Source organism: Erigeron canadensis, chromosome 8 (genome assembly GCF_010389155.1).
Source record: "Erigeron canadensis isolate Cc75 chromosome 8, C_canadensis_v1, whole genome shotgun sequence".
NCBI lineage: Eukaryota > Viridiplantae > Streptophyta > Magnoliopsida > Asterales > Asteraceae > Erigeron > Erigeron canadensis.
Window position 1 is genome coordinate 42,368,831 of NC_057768.1, and position 24,049 is coordinate 42,392,879.

Below are 24,049 nucleotides of genomic sequence, written 5' to 3' on the forward strand. Positions count from 1 at the left end.
GTTATATCAAAAACATATGGTTCACATTAATTCTGATTTTAATTTCTACAGTTTGTATTCTTATTTGGGTTAAAGGCATGAGAGTATAACTAACTATAAACAAAAGGCTATGTAATGTACCTATCTACTCGACTTGATATCTAGTGTAACCAACTTTGATTTTTTTGGTTATACAATGTAAACAACCGGCTAAAAAACAAGTTACAAGTTATCACTTTCATTTTTTATTTTTTTTACCTTAGATACAAAATTTATTGATCAAACCTCAAACCATATAAAAAAGCTAATCACACATTCATAGCAAAGAAAAGAAAAACAATCATAATATCAAAATTCAAAACAATCTTTCTCATTTTCTTCCTGTTTTTCTTGATCTAACTGATTCTTTACTTGTTGTTCGGCATCTTTTTCGGCTTGCAAAATCAAAACATAGTAATCTTCTTCCCCTTTTTTATTTTCACTTTCTTGATCCGGATTTTCTGTATTTATAGGTATCTAATCTGTATCTATCGAATAATGATCTGGGTTTTGTGTATCTTTGGATTTTTCATTTGGGTATCTTGAATCTTTGGATTTTTCATCTGGGTTTTGTTTTTCATAATTTTTCCAGCAAATCACCATTTTTTCGGCGAGAGTTGGATTCGAAAACTTTTGGTCAGGGTTTGTGCGGGATCAAATTTTGAGTCGGTTGGTGGTAGTTTCACGTCTTAATTCGAGGAAACAACAAAGTTATCGTGATTTTAATTTTTCCGGCGAATCACCATTTTTCTGGCGAGTGTTGGATTCGAAAACTTTTGGTCAGGGTTTGTGCGGGATTAAATTTTGAGTCGATTGGTGGTAGTTTCAAGTCTTAATTCGAAGAAACAACAAAGTTATCACGATTTTAGTAAGGATGATGATGATATGGATACAGATACATTACATATAACCGGATGAAAATCTATTGTAACAGGTTGCTTGCATTGTATAATCTAAAAAACAAAGTTGGTTACACTAGATAGCAAGTCGAGTAAATTGGTACATTACATAGCCTTTTGGTCATAGTTGATTACACTCACATGCCTTTATCCCTTCCTATTTTGTTTGGTAAAATCAAGTGTGTAAAGTGTGATATATATATATATATATAGAAGTGAGATATTTTGAGACCACCTCTTATTTTAAGACCAACTAGGACCATTGATTTTTGTACACCATCATGATCTACTACGATATACAAAACTTTTTTGTAAAAACACTAAGACTTTCCGGCGACGGGCCCACAGAAAAATCATGTGTAAGTTAACTTACACATGTATATAAATTGATAAAACAAATAATTGATACATGGGTATTGTAATACAAGTTAACTTACACATGGGTATTGTAATACAAGTATTAAATAAAACAAATAAGACAAGATTTTGACCTTTAGATCATAGATAAATTGATACACGATGATTCACGAAGCAATTGATGCACAATGATTTTCATGATGCACAGTGATCTTCAGAGTAGAGAAACCTATTGTTTTATTTGTTTTACTTTAATACTTGTTTTATTTTACCTAAAACCTAAAACCTAAAACCTAATATAGTAACATGTTATATTTTGAAGTAGACATTTAGATAGAGATTTAATAGTTAAGAATTACTTTGCTCATCTGAGATCAAACTTGACTCTTCTTTCACAACACTTGCAAAGTCGCTAGCATTGGTCATCTCAAGAAAAGGATAATCAGTGTAACCAACAATAGAATCTCCAGTATAAAACGTATCTCTGTTGTAGGGGTTGAGGGCTGCATTTAGCTCAAATCTTTTAGGCAAATCAGGATTAGCCAAGAACATACGACCATAGCCTATAAGATCCGCATGATCCTGAGCTATAGCAGCGTTACCATTTTCCCGATTGTATCCACCAGCAGCAATAAAAGTACCATTAAAGACCCGCCTCATGGGCACCAAACTATCAGACCATTCACTTTGTTCTTCAGTTTCTTTGGCTCTCGGCTCCACCATGTGACAATATAGAATACCATATTCGTTTAGTGATTTAGCCATGTAAAGGCCTAAAGCTTTTGGGTTTGAATCTCCAGAATCCATGTGTTTTGAAAATGGAGAAAGCCTAATGCCAACTCTGTCCGGTCCAATCTCATTTGCAATGGTTTCCACTACTTGAAGGGCAAATTTGCAACGGTTCTCTAATGAACCCCCATACTGGTCATTTCGATCATTGACTTGATCTTTCAAAAACTGGTCAATTAGGTAACCATTTGCACCATGGATTTCAACTCCATCAAATCCTGCACATATATATATTTATCAGATTCTATTTTGAAGAATCAACAGGAGAAACTTGGTCAAACTGAAGATTTACCGGCTTTCATAGCGTTTCTTGCTGCAAGCCTGAAATCATCAACAATTACAGTGATCTCTTCAGGTTTTAGTCTTTGAGGGGGTATAAATTCAAGTAGGATGTTACCATTGCTATCTATAAAAGGACTACATGGTCTATTTGTTGAAGAGACTGGAGGGCGTCCTATATTTGGCTCAAAACCTGATTTCACAATAATTTTAATTGTGTTATATCACGAGACAAGAGCATTTCTGCACAAAAAGGATATCTCCAAAATAAACATTCACGTTAAACGTCAAACTTTCCAAGATTTAGTATATGTAAAGCAGGTTTGAAAGTGATTTACTCTATAAAACTATTGAACTAGTGTTTTTGGTTTTTGCTACAAGTTAACCAACCTTAGCTTGTACAGGACATGAAATTTTTGGGACAATGTGCAAAGTACATCACCATACTTCCCTTCTGATGCAACCAAAGATTATCACTAAAGTCCAAATGTTTTGCATTTAGGCTATCTCCAATGCTAGAGACACCAGGTGTTCTTAACTTGCCACATCATATCTATACAAATCCTTAAAATCCTTTAATTTTATCTTCAACCATACAAACATCCTTACATATCCTTATATTTCATATACAAACAAACAAAAAGTACTATGGATATCCTAAGGATATCTACAAACATGTCATTAACTATAGACAAATACTTTGTAGACAAGCAAGGACGAACATGCTTCAGTGCCATGAACAAGGAAAGACAAGCAAGGATATGGAAGGATGTGTAAAAAACATCCCCATTGGAGATAGCCTTAACACAAATGCACAATAGAAATTGCTTTTGCAATAAGATTTTTAAGTATGAATCTCCAATAAAAAGATGATCACTACCACATTAATGCTTCTGTTTACTCGAACCCATATAATTCGACAGTAATATGTTGATACTAAGGGAAGGACACTCAATTTGCAGTAGAGGATAATAAAACAGTGGAAGAAAAGAATGTACTTTGATCTGAAGCCCTCCCAGGATGCCAAAGTTGACAAAAGAAGATTCCACCTTTCGCATGAACACCATCTACGATGGGTTTCCAGGCATCAATATGTTCCTTTGACCATATACTAGGAGTATCCTTAAATCTTAAACCAAACACAAAACTGTTAAAATTCATGAAGAGGTTGTAAACCAAAAAAAAAAGGTCACATAAGATGTATGCAAGACATATTCAAATGATTTTTCCAACATGTATACATTTAAAATGTCATCATTAGAAATACACGTTCATAGAACATCATATGAAATGTTCCAGAATATGTTATGGGGTACTCACCCTTGGGCAGCACTCGATATCACGGTAGCTTCAGCAATTAAAAGGCCACCATTAGTAGTTCTCTGAGAGTAATATAAAGTAGCATGTGATTGAGGAAAACTGTTGTAAGATCTGAACCTCGTCATCGGCGTCAAAACAATCCTAGTTAAGATCAAATAAAACTAAGCAGAATGAGACCATGTATAGGTAGCCTGTATAGCCGATGGGGCCGAAGATATGAATTGATGGAGTATCTACAAGTTGTAAGTTATGACTTCAAATATATTTGAAGGTTAAAAAGAGATCAAATTGAAGGGAAGGAACCTAACCTGTGATGAAGTTGAAAATGCCCCATTTTGTAAGGGGTCAAAAGAGGGACTTGTTCTCTTTCTTGGTTTTCCATTTTGCCTTTCTACTGAATCTAAAATGAAATCAAGCAAATCTGTAAATTATTTATAGCATTATGTTTCTTGATTAAAGAATTTGAACTTCTTGTGACAGGGAATTACAGAAAAAGGAATGGTGTTGGTAGGCCTAATTATTATTGGGAGCAAATTTCAACCAAAAGAAGCAATATATTTTAAGTGGTCTAGATCAATCACTTCATTTGGATGCAGCTTCACATATAAGTATCTACCTAAAACCCATAAATATATACCCCAAAGTTGCTGGATTTTTTTCTTCTCACCTAAATTCATTAATAATGGATTTGTCTTTCAACAAAATACAAATAAATACACACACTGAAATCCATTTACATAGTGATATGCCTCATGGGTTGAGTTTGCCGGAAAAAGAAGCTGGAGGAAACGATGGTGTTACCAGTGACGACCATCAACTCGGAAAAAGCACTACTGGAGTAGATCAAGTGAGATCGAAAATCTGCCATCGATGTGACAATTGACTTCTTTTGTATAATGTTGGTGGAAGATCGGAATATGCTTTATTCGTTGGAAAAATAAGATTGGATTCCGGTCAAGCCATGAGGCCGCCGCCGCACGCTGCTGCTGCTCTTTGGTTTTCTTTTCTTTTGTCTGTCATATGCACTGCTGATGTTCGCTGCAACCTTTACAATCAAGGGATCGATTGTTTCAACTTGATGGATAGTTATCTTGACCTTTGGATTGAAATTAAATGTCAAGATTTAAAGATAATTTTTAAATTTTGAACTTAATTTTAATAACGGTCAAAATGTGTCTAGTTATGTTAGGCAACTTAAGAGAACCCCTCCTAGTATCTATACTAGTACATAAAACAAATTACTCAAAACAAATTACTCTTCTTCCTATAAGCAATTAACATTTTAAAAATATCATATAATCTCTCTTCTTTATTTATTAATTTAAACATTTTTATCTATATACCTATAATATCTTTAATAAAATAACTTACAACATATATCTTTTAACCCTTAAATAGACATATCTATCTCTCTTACATCAATTAATTTTACATTCACCGCCACCACCACCACTACTGACGACGTCACTAGTACACCGTCGTCGCTATCACCATCGTCACTATATCGTGTGGGCATACATCTAGTATATATAAATACAATCAATAATATAAAAAATTAAAGTACATGCACTGATATGTAATTAACATAAATAAACAAATAGTTTACAGAGGCTAATATGTAAATAAATAAATGTAATTAACAATAAATAAAATATTTTAAAAAATAGAATAGATCAATAGACGTGTTGCTTTCTTCTTCATACATATACATACATACATATATATATAAAATTTTCTACGGATCGTAACTAAACAAAAAAAAACCATATTATTGTGGGTCCTCCACTTTTTTACAACCAATCAAAGTCTCTCTCCCCTTTCTCTCCCTTTTTCATTTCGTTGGTGTTCATACCGATTTTGATCATCTCTCTCATGCGGGAAAATGGTGGCGGCAATATACTTGCGCAACACCATTAGCGGTGAACCCAAACCTTGCTTCCAGTCCCTCTCCTTTTAAGATGGTTTATTGAGTTAATGACATAAAATGATCATGTGGTTTGTATAAATTCGTGGTTTGGTTTTTTTTTTTAATTTATTTTGTAAATTTCATCCTTAATTCAAGTTTTTGTTAACAGTTTACATCTTTTCAATACCATCAAACTCTTTTTATAAATTCAAGTTTTATTTGTGGATTGAGTTTGGAAAAAAGAAATGTATATTTTTTCATTAAATTTATTTAATAATGTTAAAGCTGGTGAAATCAAGAGTGATTATTTAGAGGTTTTTTTAAAAGAACATATTTTTTTTCTTTATAAAATTTAAAAAAGAGTACTCGCACGATACGACAATGACGATGGTAGTTGCGGTGGTGTCGGGGATGAGTAGTGTATTTACTGATGTAAAATGGATAATGTATTTCTTTTAGGAATTAAGCATAGATGTTGTAAATTAGTTTTATTATATTTTAAGTATATATTATTTGTATGTCAAGTAGAGATATTCAAAACAATGAATACGTTTTTTTTTTGAAAAGTAAACAATGAATAAGATAGAGATGTATTTTATAGTTATCAATTTATTAGTTGGAAAAAAAAGGAATAAACATGTATATTGTAAAATATAGATGTAGGTAGATATGAGTAAAATGATACTTGGAAAGGTGATAATCGTACTTATTATTTACTAAACCAGTGCACTAGTAATATATTATTTCTTTATGTTTAGTGTTGTTGATTTATAGTAAAAAGAAAACATAAGAGTATGTGGCATGAGAAATTTCATAAAAGAGACGTCTTTCGACATGTGGAGCCATGTCAGCAAACTTAGCATCTTGTAAGGGTTGGACAACTTTAGTGGGTGGGGGGTTATCAACAAGTGTCAGAACATGAGTGATGGAATGCTAGAATGTTTTATGGTAAAAAAGAAAAGAAGAAGAAGAAGAAAGAGCGACAAGTTGGTCAACGATTGTGCCCAACTGTGGAGAACAAAGACAGGGACCGAAACGCCTACAGATTTGATGTAGAAGGCGTCCTCCGGGCGTTTTGGGGCGGAGAAGGGGGGATGACATCTTGTACCGTATAGTTTAAGATGTATGTTATAGAAGATCCGTCTCATCTAGCTAGCTTTTTCAAAGAGAGGCAATCGTGATTTTTTAGAAGTAACATTAAAAATAAAAAACGTGATTTTAAAAAAAAAGTTTTTATCTATAAAAAAAAAAAAAAACTCAGTTTTAAAATTAATTACTATACTTTAAAAACTGTTTTTTAGTAAAAAAGTAAAAGTTTTAAAAAGTTTTCAATAATTAAGCCCAATATTTTAAACACATTTTTAATGAAACTGGACAAAAGATTTTCTACAATTTAAAAAGGTAGTTATTGGAAATGGATTGCAATTTGACACATGATTTTTTTTTCTTTTCATTTAACAAAGGCTTAAAATGAGCCAAGTGTTTTGATGAAACAACATGACCAAAAATAATTCTTTTTGTAAATTAAAACATAATAAATTAATGATAATAACAATGAGGGTGTTTTTAAAAACAACTTTAAAAAAAGATAATTAAAGTAAATAGAGTTATAAAATTATCATAAAAAATAGTTGAGAAATTTTAATATAAGAAGTTTAATTTTTTTATTTTATGTTCAATTTAATTTAACCCTTTTTTCCATATAATTACAAGAAAAGAAAGAATTGAAAATCACGTCGGCATTGAGCCACTCGGACGTGTAAGTATATAGTAGTATCGTGTAGTGGATAACAAAACAGATAAGCCACACATTTTGGACCTCTCTTGACCCTTTTTTATTTCCTTCCATTTTTTTCTCTCACACTCTTCCTTCCTTCTTTCTTTCTTTGTTAACCCTTTATGATTCATACTCATCGAGTATTCACATCCTGCATTATATTATAGTAAGATCAATGGCTGCTGTTGCTTCACTTTCTTGCTGTGGAGTGAATCCATCATCATCATCTTCTGAAACAAAAATTCGAGCCCAATCAATTTCTTGGTCTCGCTCCCTTCTTTCCTTGAAGCTTCTTCCTGCTACTTGTCTGCACCCCATAAACATTCACTCCACTTCTCGACTCGTTGTTCAATGCATGTCCTCTACTACTACTGGATCAGGCAAGTTTCCTTATTCTAATTAATATCCTTTTAATTTTTCCGCACATATATATATTGACAATGTAGCAGTAGGGTATGTATTCATTTTGGTTAATTATCGTAGAATATTAACAAAACCCCCTTTAGGTATTGCACATTATCTATATCTATACTACGAGTATAATATAAAGCAAATTTGGGTTTTTGGTGAATTTTAAGTTTCTAACATTTACATTAAAAACCAAATTACATCAATAACCTACGCTGCTCGCCACATTGCGCGGGTACTGTTCTAGTTGATATATACATTTTGAAATTGTGTTGTTATAACTTCTGCAACAACTGCTATTTAAGGTTTTTTGTTTATAAAAAAAAAGCTTTTCGTTTGTTGTTTTTTTGACTTTACAACTTACAAGTACCGATTAAGGTTTTTCCAAAACTTATATTAAAATAGAATGTATCAAAAATAAGTTATGAATAGCAAAGAGGATGAAAGACTTATAGTATATTGTTATTTAATGTTAGTATGTTACTAATGGTGTTAGTGTATTGGAACTATATGTAACACAACAATTGATGAACGTTAGCTAGCCGGAGTGTTACTTTTGATGGTTGTATGTATTTTTATAGACATTGGATTTGTAATTCAGTTGCACCACCTGTGTCCGAGACCAAATTGAAATTTCTGACTGCTTATAAACGTCCCATACCAAGTATCTACAACTCCGTCCTGCAAGAACTAATTGTGCAACAACATCTCATGAGATACAAAAAGACTTATCGTTATGATCCCGTATTTGCTTTGGGTTTTGTTACCGTTTATGATCAACTTATGGAAGGATACCCAAGTGATGAGGACAAGGAAGCCATCTTTCAAGCTTATGTTAAGGCACTAAATGAGGACCCACAACAGTACAGGTCTGTCACTAAATTCTGACCTCGATTCGGCTCACAATTGACATAAAGGTCTTTAATTTTGACCGGTTTTATGACTCAAGAATTTATGCCATGAACTGCAGGGCTGATGCAGAAAAATTGGAAACGTGGGGACGTGCCCAAAACCCGAGTACATTGGTTGACTTTTCATCTAAAACAGGGGAAGTTGAGGACGAGTTGAAGGATATTGCAGAAAGAGCAGGGGGTAATGGGAGTTTCAGCTACAGTCGGTTTTTTGCTGTTGGTTTGTTTCGCCTTCTAGAGTTGGCGAATGCTACAGACCCTACCATCTTGGAAAAGGTAGTACCCATTCTATCAATTCTCATCTGGCCTTTGAAAGTTAAAATTTTACTTCTATAAGTATGCGTCAGTTCTTACAATGCAAAAATATAAGTTCCCTTTTTTAAAGACACACCAAATATGAAATATGTGTAGGATTTAATCTTGACTTATTATAGTTTATATTTTATGTTCTTAGTCATAGGTTACTAGTTTGAATTGGCATAGGTTTGACCGGTTTTTAAGCAAGTTCACATTGGAGAGTGGTTGAAAAACGTGGTCAGACTACTCCTAATATGTAGGTAGAAATGGTCATTAGTTGATGGCTTTTGTTCCTTAGTACGTTAGATGTAAGTCTATATATATATAAATATATATATAGGCACTTGCTTTATTGAGTTTTGTACCCTTTTATTTGAATACAGAAACCTTTCTCATTTTTTCTATCTTTCAAGTCTATTCATACATATACATATATATTGTGTTATTGTGAGTGTGAGGCCTGTGATTTCCAACAATATGTATGTGTAATATGTGTGTTATGGTATAAGTAGGAATAGTACTAATGCAAGAGAATAGAATAACAATGTGTTTATAGTGTTAAGACACATCTCTACAGAAGACTTCTGCATAAGAAATGTATATTAATTTTTGTGTTGTGTGGTACTTGAAATTATTGGTTTCATGTAGAAATGAGTTGAACACACTGCAAAATAATAGCTTAACCACTAGAGATTACAAACAAGTATTCTTGACACTTCAAGAATTTATCTAATCCCTAACCACTAGAGATTACAAACAATGGATTCTTGACACTTCAAGAATCAAGCCAAACTCTAACCACTAGAATTTTGTTTACACCCACAATCACACTCACTAGTGTAATTTAATACAAATTTATATTACACCAATATTATCCTCACTACAAATTTGAACCCTCTTGCTAATGATATAAAGATTTGAGATATGAATGAATGTAACAATGATATAATCTGAATATGAGCTCAAGAGGTGAGGTCCATAAGCACCCAAGTGTTGAATATATACCAAAATCTCTCCTTGTAGCCGTTTGAACCGGGCGGCTCTTGACAGAGGCCGTCCTCCAGGACACAAGATCCGTACCCTAAACAAAGGCCGTCCTTCACCTGGTTATTCACAAAAGCCTTGTATTCCTCCCATGTTTGTGTTAGCTTGCAAGAAGAGAAGAGAAAGGAGATGATATGCTTTCTCAAAGTGGAAGTGTTTTGGGAAGGGGAAGTCACAAGGTAATGTATGATAATGGGAAAGATAAAGTATAATTTCAAATATATCTCCAAAAACCAGATCTTGACCAACCCAATTTTGACTCTTACTTGATTTTGACTTTCATTGACCTTCAACACTTAGAAATATTTTGGCCTCCAATTTTGGTGAAAAATCAAAAATGTTTAGATTTGGATTTTGACAATGGCAAACACCTTAGAATGATAATATAGGACTTAGGAACAAGTTTCGGGTCATGAACTTATGTAACGAGCGATTGGTAAATCTCGCCAAAATGGACAGAGGGGGGACGACCTTTGTTCTGCAAGAGCCGTCCCCTAGACAAGAGCCGTGCTCTATTATACTCAGAAAATTTTCGACCCTCAAATTTGACGAAAGACGAAAGTTCTTATTTTTGAAATTTGCCAATTGTAAACATCTTAGAACATCAATATAAGGTTATGGAGCAAGTTTGGTGTCAAGGAAATGTTTAACGAATGCTCGGAGAAAAACTACTATACGGGACAGAAGCGGACAGCTCTTGCAGACATAGAGGCCGTCCTCAAGAGCCGTCCCCAGGTTTTAAGACGAAATGCTACATTAAATTAAACTCAAACTTGACATTTTCATCGTTTTTGGTTCGGAATTAGCGTATGTATGCCCAGATCATTATTTATACCATTTTACACATTCCATATATTGATATGGCACGCCACACATTGATCTAATGCTATAGATAGTGCTACTTTGCGTCTTTGAAAATCGTTTTTAAAAAGGATGTTCAAGCATGTAAGAATATATGTATGATCAATTATATTTAAGGCTGGCAAATCGTGTCTTAACAGGTTCAGTGCGCACAAAATTCTCAGCTTTCAAACATGAAAATGACTCATTTAACACTTGCCTTTGATGATTTGAGTTTGACAGTTATTCGTTTTATGTATAAAAAAAGTTAAATGTTGAACTTTAAAATATTAAAAACAATTATTTTTAAAAATAGAAAAGTTGCATAGTACATTTTTTGCTTTACAGGTACCCAGTTGCATAGTACATTTTTTTTAAATATAATTTATATTTAACACTTACTTTCATATGGTATGTTCTCAATCATCATCAAAACTAAAGAGTGCATTATAAATGTTATAAATCTATTAAACCACCTATGCACCAACAAAAACGAAATAATCTTTGTTATAAAAGCTATTGAAACTGTGGAAACATTGAATTCGTAGCCCTGAGTGAAAGATTTTGGTCTTTACGTTTGGACTAAACTAACAAATTACAACAACTTCTAACCCATTTGGTTGAGGTTGTGTACAGAGTATGGCAATTTGGGTAATAGAAAATTGGGCAAATGGCTGAATGGATAACTTTGGCAAATGATTGGTTGTTACTTTTTTGATATTCTGTTTGGGTAATGGCAGAGTGGGTATCGGCAGACTGAGTAATGCATAGAATTGGATTTTATTAGTGTAGAGCTTTATGATTGTTTGGGTTGGTGTATTGAGTTTTGTATTAGTTGTGAATTCTGCTTGGCTGGTTTATTGGGGATGTCCTATGTTACCATCAAGTAGCTATTTTTTATAACTTTGATGAAGATTAATATATTTTCACCTTTTGGAAAAAAACTTCTGACCTATCATGACCTTTCCAGCCCGGGCAACATCTGGCCCATGGTGACTTTTCTTCTGGGCTGCTCCAGATTGAAAGCTATACCTGTTTAAAGTTTTTGTTTTTATTTTTCTATGTGGTATCCATGCGTTCAGTGTATATTTTTGCATTCTGCTAGATCTGCCCATATCGTTTATGAAAGCAAAACTGAAATCCTAAAATCAGACTTGAAAACTTTCTCGTCTTGGGTAGATTTCAGTCTATTGTTGTAATAGTGGGAGCTTGAATGATTATTGCTCCAATACAATCTGCTTAAACTCAAAGGGATTCAAAGATGCCAGTCACTTGCCCACTACTAAGGGCCGGTCCTCAGTTTTTCAATGTCCTGGACAAGACGGTCAACCTATGCCTCTACTAAAAAATTTAAACTACACAAGCTCCCTGTCTTTTAACTAGAAGTTCTATATTTCTTTTAAAATGATCACATAATGATTTAGAGAGTTATGACTGCTAAAATGTGACTCGCGTACCAAAACTATTAAGCAGTGGACGTTTGACCTGATGTTGCTCATAAATACTTACAAATTTTACTCAAGGATCTCTATGAGACAGGTTTATGATATTCAGATCTTGGTGTAGCGTTTGGCCTTCTGTTCTCGTTCGTCTAGAAAGCCAACGCCTTCACTGGCCCAAAATAGTAAAACATAATATATTTGGCTAGAGGGTTTATTTGTTATAATGCCTGAATAAGCCTAGTATAGCATACTTTGAACCAAAATTTCTGATACCCCAGGTCTTGTGATGTGTTGGGCCGTCGCCTGCTTGGCCTGATGCCAAGGGAGGCCTTGCCATGGCTAAATGTTTTAAACCCATGTTATCCAACTCGTCTTATTATGAACTTCCCTCTAAAGGGAAAGGAATTCATTTTGTTGTCATATAGCTTATACCCTTCCATCGTATTTGTGTATCCAACGTATACCAAGAAAAAAAGTGTTGGACTATTATTTAATGTTCAAGCCTGTGTACTTCTGCAGGCAAAAAGCTTCCAAATATTAGTCATTATGAGTCAATTAGGAAGTGTAATATAGTAGTTGATTCTTATTGTCCCTTGATAATTGGCATGGTTTATACATTTCCTCTTAAACTTAATCACCATTATTTCTATTTTGGCATTCCAGCTTTGTGCAGCACTCAACATCAACAAGAAAAGTGTTGATAGGGACCTCGACGTTTATCGCAACCTGCTCTCAAAACTTGTTCAAGCAAAAGAACTTCTAAAAGAATATGTCGAGAGGTATTTCATATACTTTTTATAACACTGAACTTTATATTTTGCCATTATTATGACTGTTAACAGCCCTTAATAAATGAGACGAGAATAGTTATGTATATTGAGCCATTATGTTTTCTGTTTACAGGGAGAAGAAGAAGCTGGAAGAAAGAAGCAAACCTCAAACAGCTAACGAAGCAGTAAAAAACTGTATAGCGGAAAACCTATATGTCTGAAGATGGCTTATACAGGCTAGCTAATAAAAACTTTTAAAGATTTGCTTACTGTAAATTGAGCTATCATATTTCCTTTTGTATTTAATACCATATTTTTCTTGATACAGGTATTGTGAATTTTTTTTGGTAAGCAATCATTATACAAATCCTAACAAATATGTACTGTGCATCTTGATTTGTATAAAACTATATATTGTGAATCGGTCTAATGATTGCTTACAATTTTATGTACCACATTTACATATGTAGTATATTGATGGAACGTTATCATATCCATGGAAGATTTCATTTTTTGTAGCAAGAAATTTTCCTTTGTGAGATCTTAGAAACAAATTAATGAGACTGGTACGGTTCACCGGTCTCGGTACTGGTACGAGATCAAGATTTTTTTTGTATTCCACTGATTCCAGACCCAATCTCGAGAACCACCAAAAATGGATGCCGGTCTTGGTTGCATTTGAAAATCGTTACCTGTTCTTGATACTGGGACGGGATCAGGATTTGGGGAGCTTATTCCTATATTATAATGATGATGCCGATGATGATTGATGATTTAAGCTAGTGTCGGGTCTCTATTGGGTTTGAAAGCTTGAATACTCGTATTAATTAAATGAGCATAGTACCCGTGCGTTGCGGCGGTAGAGAAAGAGAGCAAGGGCGGAGGGTTATAGAAAGTCGATGAGAATGTGTAATGATTAAAAAGAATGGAGAAATGAGATTATATAAGGGTTTTATATTTAAGTAAGGGTATTTTGGAAAGAAAAAAGTGTTAAATTTTAAGAAATCCAATACTCTTTATAAAAGAGTATAGATAGATATAGATATAGATATAGAAGTATAGATATAGAAGTATAGATATTTTGTTGCATATTATATCTGGGTAATAGGTGGTTGATTCAATTACAATGCAAGGAATTTTCCCATTTATTTCTGTTTGTGAGTTCAGGAGCCGAGTGACATATAGCTGACAGGGTCAGTTATAAGGTAATTTTGTTGGATCTATCTTGATGTGTGGTTCTAGACAAAAGTGTATGTTACTCTTCTAAACTTATAAATAACAATTTTTTGAGAAATAGATTATTTCAGAAATAAAACATATAAGTAAATAAGACAATAATTTTCCTTACATCATTAACAACATGTGAGTTTGTTTATACTTTATAATTGTCTTGTAAAAGAAAAAGAAGTGATGTGGCATTGAATCCATAAAAGATCAAAACCTTTCATTAAAAAGGACATAAAAAATGCTACAAACAAGTGAAACAACTGAACAACTAACTAGTCCATGGCTCCAAGCTATTGATTGATTTTTCTATTGGGCTATTTTTGTTGGGCCAAAACCATTTCTCATCTGGAAACTAAACTGAAATACCATAAACTTTAATGACTGTTTTTTATGTGAAATTATATATCCTCTTAATAAATATGATGTAGCCTCCTCCTAGAAATCTTAAAACATGAGTAAATCACTCATTTTTTTTTCTTCTAATATTATCATTTGATTCTAACAAGTGTTATGATTTCATTATTAGGGGATAATTTAAGAGGATTTATCATTTTCCTTCTTTTTATTCATACAATTCATTTTATTTGTTTTATACCTTATTCAGGTTATCAGACTAGGTCCTATCTCTTTTTTAACTAATACATATAAATGGCATTTAAAAAAAAAATTATAAGCTCTCGCCTCTGGCCAGAGGCGTGCCTAGTAGGGGGCAAGGGGGGCTAATGCCCCCTTCCAAATTTAGATTTTATTATGTATTTTTTAATTTTTCATAGATTTTAAAAATTTTACTATAGGTTTTTAACATTTTGACCCCTTCTAAATTTATATTTCATGAATTTTTTAATTTTGCCCCCTCAAAGATTTTTTTCTGATACCGCCTCTGCCTCTGGCTGTAAGAACTGAAATCTGTGTGCGTGATGACTGGTTCTTTTAACTTCGATAATTGATGGTTTGCGTTTTATGCATATTTAGATAATTGTGAAACGAAGTTAAATTTTATAACTTGGGTTCCACAATTTTTGTATAGATAGAAAATTAGAAATATAGATAAAAATATATAATTTTTTTTAACGGCAGATATAATAATCTAATACGGAATGAGTAATATATATAATAATGTTCATGCATATATGAATTAAAAACTAGACTAATGACGCAATGGGCGTTCTTTAGGGGTCAAATAATAATTACATTTTAATTAACATAATCTTTCTAGATTGTATATTAAATTATAGTAATGCAAGTCCATGCAAAATTTCCACACGTATGATGTCACCATACACACACGTATTTGCATGAAGTTCTACCACGCACGAAATTGGGGGTGCTTATGACAAATTTGATATATAAGACCCGAACTGAATAATATTCATTGTATGTAACGTTTTCTTTTAATTTAGGTCGATCGACGATCATGTGAATTGTATTTTATCTTTTCAAGTTACCACGTACAATTATGATGAGATATATAGATGTTAGATACTCCGTATTATGCATAATGCATGTCATTATCCGTTTGATTAACATATTAGAAGAAACCATGTATAATAACTGCATATATATATATATATATATATATATATATGGGTTGGATATTGTAAAATAAGTATTAAAGTAAAATAAATAAGACAAGATCTTGACCCTATGGTTAAATTGATGCACAAAGATTCACGAACTAATTGATGCACAATGATTTTCATGATGCACGGTGATTTTAGTGAAGAAAAAGCTATTGTTTTATTTGTTTTACTTTAATACTTGTTTTATTTTACCTAAAACCTATATATATGTATATATATATAAGTGAAATATAAGATATGTCTTTTTAAATAATGGTATGGAGGAAGATATATATAAAAAAAAATTACGATGTGCAAATTTTTAATAGCACTATAAAGTCTATAATGTTTCGATCTGAAAACATCATACCTTTAATATGCACTAGATTTTAGACCCGTGTTCAACACTGGACATGAGACTTACGATATTATTAATATCAGATTTTCATACATACAATTAACTATTTAAGTCATAAAAGCTTACAATTTTGAAGAAATACGATTCCAAGTGTTATACTTTGCAAGTTGTAAATAATTACATGAGACATATTGATGGATTTGTTTGCCATAGTTACTCCACAAGACAAACGTTACAATATTTTCTATATTATAAATTTTTTTAAAACCAGTTACACTCATAATGTGATATTAAACATACTTGTAAAAAATTAGAGGAAAATCGAGAGTTGTGATTGGTCAATAAACAAACTAATTAAATGATGAAATATTATAAAAAATATTCTCAAGTTGATGGGACTAAATATTATAAAAAGTATAAATTAAGTATTTAGGGCTAAAAAATATAAATTATTGATAGAAAACAAAAAAATGTAAATTAGTGAGACTTTTGCTAGAAATATTAATAATGATTATTAGTATTATGATGACATAAGCAAGAATCAATTTGACGAAATTGAGCGATGTGATTGGTCAATAAGTCATTAGTTCAACTGTTTTAGGCTCGTGTCTAATACACGGGGCTTATGATGTTATCAATATTAGCTTTTTTTTTTATTATAATTTAAAAATAATATACAATTTTGAGTAATAAAAATTGATCGGTATATCAACAATTTAAGTTTTATATTAAAATATTTTTTTTCAAATATATTCATCGAAGTTGTTCTTAAAATGCTAATATATTTACATCAAATTTTATTTGTTTTTAATTAATTAATTGTATGTTTATATGATAAAACATACTATTGGATATATATTAGTTATTATTCAATTGGATATATATTAGTTATTATTTATTGGATAAATATTAACTATTATTTTATTAGATATATATTAACAATTATTATTTATTTGATATATTAAAATTATTGGGTAAAAAGTGTAAATTTGTGATGGAAAACAAAAAAGTGTAAATTAAAGTTAAAATTGAAAACAATTGTCAACTTTAAAAAATCGAGAGTTGTGATTGGTCGATAAGTTATTAGAGCAACTGTGCTTTGGTATAATAAAAGATTAAATATATGATTAATTAAACGTCTTTTGGGAGCAATCTCTATATATACATCTTAATTAACATCTTATCGCTTTAGTCGATCTATATGATTAGATGTCATTTTTTTCTTAATAATAAGTTGAATATATATGTTGAAGGGATAATGACATCAGAATGTAACCAACTATGACCAAAAGGTTATGTAGTGTAGTGAACTACTAAACTAGCTATGTAGTGTAACCATCTTTGTTTTTCAGGTTATGTCATGTATGCTACCGGGTAACTTACAGTTATAATAGGTAAATGCCACATCACCCGCCACTTAAGATGCCACGTCATTTCATTCATCTTCTTTATTTACTGTATCTATATCTATGATATAATATATATAGATAGATTTATAATATAGACATAAACCAAGAAAAAGGCGGTGGCTGACAAGCCAAACATCTCGGCAGTGAGGTGGAGGAGAAGAAGGAAGACATGAGTTGACAGATCGATGGTGTTGATCGTACCAAGGGAGTTTCCGGTGGGGTGTGACCAGAGGTGAGTCTACGGTCAAGAAAATCATGTTGAAATCTAAAAAAAAAAAAAGGAAACTGCACTTGCTACCGAAATTATAGCACATACAGCTGCTTTCGGAAAATCACGTGACCGGAATCTGCACTTGCTACCGGAATCTGCTGCTGCTGCTGCCGTTGAAACCCGCCCTGTCATAACAATCCACATTCGAAACCTACTAAAACCAGCTTCGGCAACGATTTTAACTTTCCAACTATACAACAATACAGGTGTTCAATTGTTTCCCCCTTTCTTATTTTCCCTAAAACACTAATCAATTAAAAGCCCATTTATGTAAATCTATCATCATCATTCAATCAGAAAAAATTAAAAATCTATTTATGTAAATCAAATACAAATATACAAAACCTATTTTAAACCACCAGAGATTGGGATAGGTTCACCATAAATTGTGTAGAATGGAGTCACCGGAGATAGGGATCCTGTTCGTGAACTGGTGGTGTTATAGACACCTGAAAAAGAGCAACAAACAATTTATAGATCGGGTAAGATATGATATATATATACACACATATATGGAAGATATATTTATACATACACAATTTTAAAATTATGATATAAAGAAACAAAGATGAAGCATGTGGAAAGGAAGAAGAAATGAGTCGTCTGATTTGTTTCTAGTTTTATTCTTTTATTTATTGTCTCATCTACGTATTTTTATTTTTATATATTAATAAATAATTATTGTAAGTCCACATCATCTTTCTCACGTGAGTCAGCATGCCACGTGAGTGAGTTTTTTAAATGAACATAGAGTTGTAACTAGTTACCTGTTCTGCCGGTCACCCGTTACAGTACATAACCCGACAAACAAAGATGGTTACACTACAAAGCTAGTTTAGTAGTTCACTACATTACATAACCTTTTGGTCATAGTTGGTTACATTCTGATGCCATTATCTCTATGTTGAAATATATATATATACCAATATAAATCAAACACATATAAAGCGTTATATATATATATATATACCAATATAAATCAAACACATATAAAGCGTTTTTTTCTGTTATATTGTCAAGAAAATTTCTTTTAATATGAACTAGAATGGTACCTGCGCGATGCAGCGGTATAATGCCGGTGGTGGTAGCGGCAGTGGTGGCGGCGGCGGCGGCAGCAGAGAGTAGTATGTGTAGGTTATTGACTTAATGTAGTTTAGATGTATCTTACATTATGCATTAGCATGTGTATATTGTTAAATGAAGGGAGAAGTGGGCCCAACTAAGGTGACTCGATGTTACAGAGGGGTTTGACCTAACAGACTAAGAGGTAAGTCGATGAAGGGAGAAGGGCAGGATACCAAATGCTCCAAAGGAGGTCCCTGGCGGAGGACGTGCACAAGGGGCGAAAGGCATATGAGATTAGATTATGTAAACTATTTACTTAGACTTTTTAATTAGACTTGGTTTTTCTGTGATCTACGTATTGGTTTTGGCCTTGTGTAGAGGTAGACCTAAACCGAGGGGGGAGGTCGCACTAGGCTGACCCCAAAATGCTTGTTTGTCGGAGGACATGACCAGTGAGAGAGGATTTAGAGGACTAGAATTAGTTTAGGGGTTTGAGAGTATATGTAAGGAATAGGATTTAATCTAGCTAGGCAGCCTTAGTACTTTGTTTCATAGGGTGTTTAACACCAATTATCTTTCTTGCATGGTTGGTTCCATTTTTATTTGCATGTATACTTAGGTGTTTCCATATCCCTTGTTGGCTAGCATATATGTATTGTCGAACCTGTGATAAAGTATGTTAGGTTGCATGCTTACTACTCCCCCCACGCTAACAGACAGGTATTTCCTTCTTTGCTATCGGCAACTGTCAGGTATGATAACTAAACCCTTTACACTTTTCTACTTTCAGTTCTTTGTGGCCGGAGGTCCTTATGGAAGCAGTCTCTCTACCTTTGGGTAGAGGTAAGACTGTCTATAGCTCACCTCCCCCGTACCCTGTCTAGGGATTGGGTCTTTATTGTTGTCGTTGATGTGTATATTGTTGAATGTTGAAAGTTTAAAACATATTTCTTTATATTATAGTATATATGATATGTATGTGTATATATATATATCTATACTATATTATAAAAGAAATTGCCTACATGTTGAAAGTTACATGGGGAAAATGGTCTAAAAATCCCTTAATGCTTAAGTTACAGAATCAGTTTTTTTTAATTTTAAATATCTTTATTAACCCTTTAAATCAATTATTTTTACGTCAATTGTCTACAACACTCGCCGCCACCTCCACCTCTAACAATCGCCGCCACCTCCACCTCTAACAATCGCCTCCACCACCAACAGTCGCCGCCCTCACCACAGCGTCGCCGTCATGACAACTGCCGAATTGCGCGGGTACCGTACTAGTATATTTATTATAATGATCATAGAAAATAATACAGTGAGATTCCAAAGTGTGCCTAGCTTGGAAGACAACCATATATATTGCTACATATATCGGCAATAATCAGGGGCGTCTCCAAAGTGGGGGCATTGGGGTCAATTGACCCCACCCCAAATTTTATATAATTTAATTTTTTTTTATTTAGGGGTATATTTAGAAATTTGCCCACACAAAAAAATAAATAAATAAAAAAGTAAAATATATATCTTTATCAGTGTCACATACGGATTCCAATTTTCATTTAGATCTCAATCTTCTGATGATAGTAACTATGAGAGCAGATAATCTTTATTCTCCTTCTCCATAATATTTTCTTCTTAAACATATAATATTACCTTTATTTGTTCTATCTTAATAAAAAAATTTATATATCAATATATGTTTTTCCCAATTATTAGGTTTTTTTTTTCTTTTGACTTCAATTGAAAGGTGAACTGTGATGATTAAAAAGAAGGGTCGAACAGTCAAAGGGGGGTTTTGGTTTTGGAGAATCTGAGTATCTCACACAGAATACACTGAGCAATATATTATATGTTATCTTTTATTGATTTTATAGAACTTATTATTAAATATATAAATGAGTAGATATATTATAATATAATATTATCAACTAGACAGCTAATTATCTAAAGGTTGTGTATGAACTTGGATTGTTGTTTTAGTGCAGTTTATTTATTATTCTGTATTGATTTTTTAAATGTATTCTTTTTTATATTTATTGTTTTTACTTATGTGTATGTTTTATTGTTTATATTCTACAATAAATAGGTTAGTTTGGTTAGTGATGAATATATTTCTAGTTAAAATACCCATGACATATTCTGTACAAACACCAATTAATGAGAAAAGTTTGAAAAGGGCAGTGACAATTATACGATGAAGTTGTAGTTGAATCGTCATGTTCTCTTTTGGCATGGTTAAAGAAAATGTTGACATGGGTTGTCTAAGCTAGTGAACAGTTAGTGCTTTTGGTTATACGACGAATTGTAGTTGGATTGTTATGTCGTCTTTTGGGTACGCATTTTAGTTGTAATTGGATGGTTATTATTTTTGCCGTATATGAATTTATCGGAATTAGATCGTTATATCTAAAAAAAATTTTACCTACATAATGTTTTAAATTTGCCCCCTTATGATAAAATTTCTGGCTCTGTCCCTGGCAATAATCCAGCATTTATTTTTTATTTTTGATTTTAACAGAATAATCCAGCATGTGTTCGTTTTTCCTCAATTCATCATCATCCAAAATAATTGATTGAGAAATATTAATTGTGTTATAAATTTGTAGTTATTTGTTTAAATCCTTTATAATTTGTCGATGTTCTTCAATAATTAAAAACTTGGTATTTAATTAAGATGGATGAATGGCTAGCCTTGATCCACCATTCTAATTCTAATTAATTTAGCTATATTATCAGAAATATATAGTATGTTTTATTTAGATGTCCATGTCATAATATTGATAAGTTTAGATTTTAATCATTTTTTTTATTTCCGTGTGTCATTTTCATTAAATAAATCGGAGTGACACTAACCGACAAATAGACTTTCAACTCTTGTTGTGATGAACTATGTGTAGAGGAAAAGCAAGCCATACTACACCACTCTTAAAGTGACATCTGGTATCTTTCAAAACTTCCAAATATATGTATTCTGAATTATTAATTTATGTGGAAGAAAACAAGGTGCATAATGTGGAAACATGAGACATGCATGATAATATTTGTTAGTATTATCATTATATTATTAGTATTAGCTAGTATCATCAAATCTCAGTTGACCTGTGTTCCTTGGCCTATGACAGATTGACAGATATCGCTATAGGTTCTTTTTATGATTATTTAAGCTATACTTATTTTGCAAACGAAATATAGGCCATAAGTTTTTCTGAAAGTTTTTGTGTCCCATCAATTACTATAATTCAACAGTCCAGCTCTACGTACTTAAAAATTATAATCTTTCATCCTCTCAAAAGTTATAATCTTTCATCCATATATATATATATATGGTAAAGTTATTTTGAGAAACTTTTTTTGCGAGAACTTTTGAGAACTTTTCAAATCAAGCCCCACCGATTATTGTTCTTTACATGAAAATTGTTTTTTGATTGTTTTCTGAACAACTTATGTGTAATTTTAAAGTTTATAATTGTGTGGAGGCATTGATTATCATCCGTTATACATATATGTGAAGATTTGAATTCTTGATCACAAGTGCACATATATTGCTATGATCACATGTATGCAAGTCGATCACATGTAATCATAGCAATATTCGTGCACATATGATCAAAAATCCAAATCTCTATATAATTGTATAATGGATGATAATCTATGCCTCCACACAATTATAAACTTTAAAATTACACATAAGTTATTTAGAAAACAATCAAAAAATAATTTTCATGTAAAGAATAATCATCGGTTAGGCTTGATTTGAAGAGTTCTCAAAGATTCTCGCAAAAAAAAAGTTCTCAAAATAACTTTTCACTATATATATATATATATATGGAAAAGTTAGATTGGGAATCTTTATTTTAGGGACTTCTTCTACCTCTTTCTCCGACCACCACCACCATGATCATCTCTGACCACCACCATGATCCTCCGACGACCATCTCCGGTGAGACTTACACATGTGTAAGTAACTTACACATGTTATAAGTATAATTTTGTTTAGGTAAATCACCCATCACCGATCACCTCTTATGACCTATCACTCTCTATGACCTATCACACTATAACCTATCACTCTCAATGACCTATTACCACCACCAGCTTTGGTTTATAAATATCCTTAAGGGCGAAGCCCGCTCCGAATCATAAGTTTTATTCAACATATACATGTGTAAGTTGTACTTACACATGCGTAAGTCTCGCCGAAGATGTCGCCGGAGATGAATATGGTCTGAGATGTGGTTGGAGATGATTAGTGGTGATTAGATCTGATAAAAATGGACGGTCTAGATCGAGTCCCTAACAATCCCTAGATGATTAGGGATTGTTATATATATATATATATATATATATGGGAAAAAGTGAATGTAAGGTTGTCGGACATCTAAGCTTAGGTGTGGAACCCTTCCATATATAGGGGAAAGATAATTTGAGACCAACTAAAAAAAGTCCAAAAAAGGACCATTGATTTTCGTAAGTTACACACTACCATCATGATCTACTACGATATACAAGACTTTTTTGTAAAAACACTAAGACTTTCCAGCGACGGACCCACAGAAAAATCATGTGTAAGTTAATTTACACATGTGCACATGATTTTCTGGTGGGCCCGTCACCGAAAAGTCTTAGTATTTTTACAAAAAAGTCTTGTATATCGTAGTAGATGATGATGGTGTACAAAAATCAATGGTCCTAGTTGGTTCTAAAATAAGAGGTGGTCTCAAAATATTTTACCCCTATATATATATATATATATATATAAACCACTATAAGTGTGGTTAAAATTTTTAAGGAAAAGAAATCATAAATAGTCACATCAAAAACATACATTCCAACTTACATATATGTTGAAGACTTATCATCCTTATACATCACAATTTAGGGAAAAACCTTTTTTTGTTTGTGACTGATATAATGATTATCTATATTATATGTTATATTATAAAGTAAATAGGGTATTAACTTTCAATTTAATATTTACTTTCCCAAAATGTCCCTTCTATTAATTATATATTACCAAACACCATTTCTCTCTCATCAAATCTCAACCAATCATTTTTTTCTCTCTCTCATTCATAAATCATTTATTCCTCCAAT

At 32.4% G+C, this 24,049-nt stretch overlaps 2 protein-coding genes across 4 annotated transcripts; one reads left to right on the forward strand and one right to left on the reverse strand.

Moving 5' to 3' along the window:
• Positions 1-1,256: 1,256 nt before the first annotated feature.
• On the reverse strand, positions 1,257-4,713 carry LOC122580017 (putative 12-oxophytodienoate reductase 11). 3 transcript variants are annotated; one of them, XM_043752287.1, is made up of 6 exons: positions 4,464-4,713; positions 3,971-4,062; positions 3,663-3,803; positions 3,341-3,471; positions 2,356-2,535; positions 1,257-2,281 (listed from the first exon to the last, which is right to left on the reverse strand). In XM_043752287.1, the coding sequence occupies exons 2-6, from the start codon at positions 4,042-4,044 to the stop codon at positions 1,623-1,625; spliced, it is 1,185 nt and encodes a 394-aa protein (XP_043608222.1). In that variant the 5' UTR covers positions 4,045-4,062; positions 4,464-4,713; the 3' UTR covers positions 1,257-1,622. The 3 variants fall into 3 exon arrangements, with proteins under 3 accessions (XP_043608222.1, XP_043608223.1, XP_043608220.1); XM_043752288.1 differs by having other exon boundaries at positions 4,400-4,713; XM_043752285.1 differs by having other exon boundaries at positions 4,330-4,713.
• Positions 4,714-7,412: 2,699 nt separating this feature from the next.
• LOC122611327 (protein THYLAKOID FORMATION1, chloroplastic) lies at positions 7,413-13,487 on the forward strand. The gene is made up of 5 exons (XM_043784341.1): positions 7,413-7,725; positions 8,355-8,622; positions 8,724-8,940; positions 12,951-13,066; positions 13,191-13,487. The coding sequence occupies exons 1-5, from the start codon at positions 7,521-7,523 to the stop codon at positions 13,276-13,278; spliced, it is 894 nt and encodes a 297-aa protein (XP_043640276.1). The 5' UTR covers positions 7,413-7,520; the 3' UTR covers positions 13,279-13,487.
• Positions 13,488-24,049: the final 10,562 nt, after the last annotated feature.